Source organism: Arachis duranensis, chromosome 4, assembly GCF_000817695.3.
Source record: "Arachis duranensis cultivar V14167 chromosome 4, aradu.V14167.gnm2.J7QH, whole genome shotgun sequence".
NCBI classification, from domain to species: Eukaryota; Viridiplantae; Streptophyta; class Magnoliopsida; order Fabales; family Fabaceae; genus Arachis; species Arachis duranensis.
The window spans coordinates 61289087-61295700 of NC_029775.3; the positions used below are offsets into that span (position 1 = coordinate 61289087).

General features: G+C 38.8%; 1 protein-coding gene across 1 annotated transcript in view; it reads left to right on the top strand.

The window, feature by feature from the left end:
• The window catches only part of LOC107472195 (LEAF RUST 10 DISEASE-RESISTANCE LOCUS RECEPTOR-LIKE PROTEIN KINASE-like 2.4), an 18067-nt gene extending 15410 nt beyond the window's left edge, over positions 1-2657 (top strand). Inside the window, exon 2 of the mRNA XM_052260544.1 lies at positions 1161-2657. Within this exon, the coding sequence (XP_052116504.1) occupies positions 1161-2290 (1130 nt within the window). The 3' untranslated portion in view covers positions 2291-2657. The remainder of the gene's footprint in view (positions 1-1160) is intronic.
• Positions 2658-6614: the final 3957 nt, after the last annotated feature.

Genomic DNA, 6614 nt, shown 5'->3' on the forward strand with positions numbered 1-6614 from the left:
GAAGGACTAATGGATTTTATTCATAGCTTTAAGGCATGGTTACATACTAATGATCATGAAGTAGAGACACAAAACATAATTAAACACACTATTAAAAACTGAAAACAGAAAGAAATAAAGAACAAGGAATGAATCCACCTGAGTGAGGGTGGCGCCTTCTTGAAGGTCCAATGGTGCTTTTTGAGCTCCTCTATGTCTCTTCCTTGCTTCTGTTGAATGATTCCTAGTAATTTCGGTGTTCCTACCCTTAGTTGCTTCCAATAATTTGCTCTTTTGATCTTCTCTTATTTCTTGGAGAATGATGGAGTGCTCATGATGTTCCATCCTTAATTGCTTCCAATATTTGTGTGGAGGACAACTTATCCCCTGAGGTATCTCAGGGATCTCTTGATTTGCAGCCACATGTTCTAACCAACTGAGCTATTCCAGCTTATATATAATTCTTTCCATCTCCCAAGACTCAGAGGTGGAAGCTTTTGTCTTTCCTTTGAGGTTTCTCTGGCCTTAGGTGCCATTAATGGTAATGGAAAAGCAAAAAGCTATGCTTTTACCACACCAAACTTAAAATATTGCTCGCCCTCGAGCAAAAAACTTAGAAAATTGCTCGCCCTCGAGCAAGAGAAGAAAGAAAGGATGATGAAGAAGAAGAAGAGATGGAGGGATGTGTGTATTCGGTTATATGGGTGGGTTTGGGTGGGAAAGAGTTTTGAATTTTGAAGGTGAGTGGGGAAGAGTGGATAGAAGTGAGTGGTGAATGAAGATTGGGAATTGTGACATGGGGAATTCAAATCACAAAAATAGGATTAGGAGGGAAGGTGGGAATATGGTAGGTGGGGATCCTGTGGGGTCCACAGATCCTGAGGTGAAAAGAAATACCATTCCTTCACCATATAGGCATGAGAAATGCCTTCATGCATCATTCTGGCGTTCAAACGCCCATTGGTGCATGTTCTGGGCGTTCAACGCCCATGTGATGCATGTTTCTGGCGTTGAACGCCAGTTTCATGCTTGTTCCTGGCGTTCAGCGCCAGTTTGTCCTCTCTATGCACCATCCTGGCGTTTAACGCCAGGTTGTTGCTTGTTTTGGGTGTTCAGCGCCAGAATGGTGCTCTGTTCTGGCGTTAAACACCGGCCAGGCTGATGCTGAATTGTACTGACAGGTTTCCTAGGAACTGGAATTGGACTACCTCTGATTGCTGTGATCATATGCCGCAATAAAGCTAAGGTGTGGAAGTTCATAAAGAATCAATTAGGATTGATGAATAAGCATGATCGAAATATAGAAGCCTTTCTAGAAAGCCAAGGTCCACTTGGTATAAAAAGATATAATTTCTCTGACGTGAAGAAAATGACCAACTCCTTCAAAGTCAAACTCGGAGAAGGAGGTTATGGTTCTGTTTACAAGGGAAAATTACCCAATGGTTCCTCTGTGGCTGTAAAGATGCTCAATGACTCCAAAAGGAATAACGGCGAAGAATTCGTCAATGAAGTTGCCAGCATTAGCAAAACATCTCATGTTAATGTTGTCACTCTTGTCGGATTTTGCCTCGAAGGAAGCAGAAAAGCTCTTATTTATGAATTCATGCCTAATGGTTCTCTCGAAAAATTTGTTCACAAAAAGGCCGATCAAAGCACTCCGGCCCTGAGTTGGGACAAGTTGTACCAGATTGCAATCGGGATAGCTAAAGGATTGGAGTACTTGCACAAAGGATGCAACACTAAGATTGTGCATTTTGATATTAAGCCTCATAATATTCTCTTGGACGAAAATTATCGTCCAAAGATATCAGATTTTGGACTAGCTAAGCTCGGCACAAAGGATGAGAGCATTATGTCAATGTCATATGCTAGAGGCACAGTTGGATATGTGGCTCCGGAGATGTGCAACAAGAGTTTCGGAGGTGTATCTCATAAATCTGATGTTTATAGCTACGGAATGATGCTGCTAGAAATGGTTGGAGGGCAGAAGAATGCGAATGTTGAAGCGAGTCGGTCGAGCGAGATATACTTTCCACAATTGGTGATTTACAAGAAGCTTGAGGTTGGGAGTGACTTGGGGCTTGATGGGGTGATGAGCACAGAAGAAAATGAGTTGGCGAAGAAAATGATTATGGTGGGTTTGTGGTGCATTCAGACAATTCCCTCTCAAAGGCCAACCATAAGCAGAGTGATTGACATGTTGGAAGGTAGCATGGATTCTATGGAAATGCCACCAAAACCAACCATGTCATCTCCTCCAAGATCCACAACAGACTTTTCCACTGCATCATTGTCAGGGGATAGTTGTTGATAAATCCAACGTTTCTGTGCTGCACAAGTTGCATGTGTTGTTGTTTCAATGTTTCCAACAACAAAAGATGTTGCTAATAAAACTAAAAGCTACAGGTTTTCTTGGTGTGACTTTGATTCTGTATATCATGTAGTATACAGAATAATAGAATGAGATGCTTATTTGGTAGTACTCATTTGTACCTGAAAATCTTATAAATATGTACGTTATATTTAGATGATGGAGTTGAAAATGGTTGAGTGTAGATCAATCAAACTTTGTTTTATCTTTACATTTTTTGAGTATCCCATTGCAAATGTTTCAAACAACCCTTGTCAATGTCGATCATAATGAAATTGATTGAATACAAAGATCCTGTGGATGCTTCCGTTTCTTGGTCACATACTCACATCAGACAATCCGGTATTTGTTTTAGGATTGACCATTTCACATTTTCTCATCATTTTCTTTTGAGCGTGAGAAGAAGTGAAATTGAATCCTATAATTTATCCACACACTAATGAGTATAATAATATCACTAAGCGAAAAAGGTTACAAGCTCTCAGAACAACCATAAATGATAACACTCTTTTAAGGATGGAGTAACTATAATTGCATAAATCATCTTAAAATATACCTCGATTAATGAATAATATTGTCTAATAATGTAGTGAATTATTCTAAAGTATTAAGCTCTGCATGCACAAGAACAAGAGCTGAATTTTGAAGCTCACAATTTTAGCTGAATATAATTACGGAAAGTAAAAACTCGGTCTCTGTCCATTTTAAATTAGGACAAGGCGATCCCTCACCAAAAAAGTCACCCACACCAGTCCCTGTCCCTACATAAAATAACCCATCACGCCCTCTCCCTTGTATTCCCGTCCATAATTGACAAAAAAGTCTGATATAGCACTTATCGATGCTAATCTGGCAGTTAGTCCAGAGTTAAGTTCCATGGATTAGGGTTAATGGATAGGGGTTGATTTGTCCCCTTGTCACATTCAAAAACGGCGTCATTTTTGGGTTAAAGAGGGAGGAAACGTTAACTTCATCCTCTGGTTCCCCAACCTCTCCACAAACTATTCGTATTCTGAACAATAATAACGAAACCCTAGAGTACCATGGTTGGGAGTGGAGAACATTACTCATCCTCCAACCTGCGAGCTGGAGGCGATAGTTTGAGTTGTAGCATGAACTCTAACGAGAGTGTTGGAGGTAGAAGGAAGAAGAGATGGCTCTCCCCAAAATGCTATTGCGAGTCTCATGCTATTCTGTTCATGTCTGGGACCAAAAATAATTCAGATAGGTTATTCTTACATTGCTCTAACTTCAAGGTATGTTCATAGACAGTTATGTGTTGATTGTGTTAAGTTCTATACTTACTTCAAAGTATGTTCATGATTTTAACCTTTTGAATTTGTTTAAATGTAGACTGCAGAAGTTCATTGCTCATTCTTTGTATGGCTAGATGATTATATTTCTTCGTTTAATGAGTATGCTTTGAAGACAATACCAAATGGGGTATTACCGCAGAGCCAACATTGATTTGAAGGCCTAAGTGATGCGGTGGATGAAAAAGTGGAAGAGCTAGAAATTAGGTTGATTAGATTAGAAAATCAATTGGAAAAGAGCAAGAAAAAAATGGGTGAAAGTTGGGTTAGGTTGTAATATTTTTGCATTTTTTGGTGGGGTTATGGTTGCTTGTTTATTTAGGACAACTATATATGCAACTTAAATGAATAATTTTAGGGTATCCAAGAATTATGTGACAAGATGAAATTGCATATGTAAACATTGTGAAAATTAAATGAAGATGAATTATTACTATCACTGTTTAAAGTTTGTTACCTGAACTTAATGCAAATTAGTGCAGCAAATATTTGTACATGTAACATGAATTTAAGTAAACCTTACAAACATAGCAATTCATACCATTATATTCATATTGTTAACAAACATGTAATTCATTTGTTCAGAGTCATAATATCATTGCAGAGACAACATGGCCCTAAATAACAGTTACACATTTGTAAATACCAAAATATCAAAACAACAGTAAGACATTTCTTGGAATCATTGAATCACTTCAAACTAAAGTGTCAAAACACCAAAACAACAGTAATTTGTTTCTAAATCCCTATTAGCACTGTGACTCTTGTTTAGGAGGCCTGAAGCCAGGTGTTGGCACAAATTTCAAAAATTTTGATGCAGTAGTTGAAGTTGCAGCAGCCAATGTCTCTTGAGAAATTGCATCATGAGTGGTTCCTAGAGTTGCCTTCCCAGTTATTGAGTCATTTGGTTGGAGCTGTGAGGTGTGAAGCATCAGGTTCGGTGCATGAGAAGGTTGAGATTTGAACTATAAGGTTGGCCCCGATCCTGGTATGGGTGGAGGCATGAAACATGGAGCTGGTTGCCTAATAATCTGGTGCTTCTCCCTAAATGGTGTAGTGTTGCCATTGGAGTTTTCTCCTACAACCTGTAACAAGGTTACTTTAACATTTATATGAATGAAAAGTTTGAGGGATTGATATGTAATAAATTCTTGTATGAAATAGGTTTTTATTTTTTTTAAAACAGAAAAAATGACATTCTCAGCTTGTGGTGCATATTGTGATACTGAAATTTCTTCTCTTTGATTTTGGGTCGATGCACCATGTAAAATCCGGTTAATTAATGACTAATTAACCCATAAATTAAAATGTTGAGATTTTGAGTTTTATCCTTCAATTCCCAGCCCTTAGTTTTGAGTTTTATGGACAAAAATGTTGAGATTTTGAGCTCCTTTGTGTTATAGGATCAAATTAACTTGAAGAGAAGGCTTGTTCTTGCTCCTTTGATCCTTAGGTAAGGTAAGAGAACTCAAACCCTAGTGAAAGTGTTGAATTTTGATGTGATATTGTGGCTTAGGCATTATATATGTGTGTTTTAGAGCTTGATTGGTGATTTTGGAAAGCTTTGGTGTGGAACCCCAAGCTTGGAAATCTGTTGGTGGAGTTTGGAAACTTTGGAAGTTGAATTTGAGAGTATTCCGAGTTGAGCGGAAATCGACCAAGGTATGGTTTTGGTTTCCTGTATCTAAAATGTAATGTGGTTGTGAAAACGTAGGCTAGTAACCCTAGGATAGTGCCTTGGAATTGTTGATGTGGTTGTTGGATAATTTGGTTGAGTTGAAAATATATGAATGATGGTGGAAATGATTGTGAGTGGTTGTAATGGTTGGTTGGTGGACGAAATCGTGATTCATTCTTTTCACTTCAACAATCCAAGGTAATGGCTCCAAAGACTTGGTGCACAGAACCATGGTCCAAAATTAACTTCACAGTCTCGCTCAACTAACCAGCAAGTGCACTGGGCCGTCCAAGTAATACCTTATGTGAGTAAGGGTCGATCCCACAGAGATTGTTGGTATGAAGCAAGCTATGGTCACCTTGTAAATCTCAGTTAGGCAGATTAAATTGGTTTATGGGTTTTTCGAATAATTAATAATAAAAAGAAATAATAAAAGGGATAGAAGACTTATGCAGATTCATTGGTGGGAATTTCAGATAAGCGAATGGAGATACTATGTGGCTCAAGGACGCCTGCTTTCCCACTGCTTCAACTCAATCCTTCTTACTTCTTTCCATGGCAAGCTGTATGTAGGGCATCACCGTTGTCAATGGCTACATCCCATCCTCTCAGTGAAAACGTTCCTATGCTCTGTCACAGCACGGCTAATCATCTGTCGGTTCTCAATCAGGTTGGAATAGAATCCCTTGATTCTTTTGCGCTTGTCATCACGCCCAGCCTTCAGGAGTTTGAAGCTCGTCACAGTCATTCAATCATAGAGTCCTACTCGGAATACCACAGACAAGGTGAGACTTTCCGGATCCTCATAAATGCCGCCATCTATCTAGCTTATACCACGAAGATTCTGTTGGGGAATCTAAGAGATACGCATTCAAGCTCTGTTGCATGTAGAACGGAAGTGGTTGTCAATCACGCACGTTCATGAGTGAGAATGATAATGAGGGTTACTTATCATCACATTCATCATGTTCTTGGGTACGAATAAATATCTTGGAATAAGAATAAGAGAGATTTGAATAAAAGAAAATAGAATTGCATTAATACTTGAGGTACAGCAGGGCTCCACACCCTTAATTTATGGTGTGCAGAAACTCCACCGTTGAAAATACATAAGCAAAGGGTTCAGGCATGGCCAAATGACCAGCCCCCTGAAATGTGATCAATAGCCTCTTAGGATGAAGAATAAAACAAAACTGAGACCAAAGATGTCTAATACAATAGTAACTTATCCTATTTATACTAGACTAGCTACTAGGGTTTACATGAGTAAGTA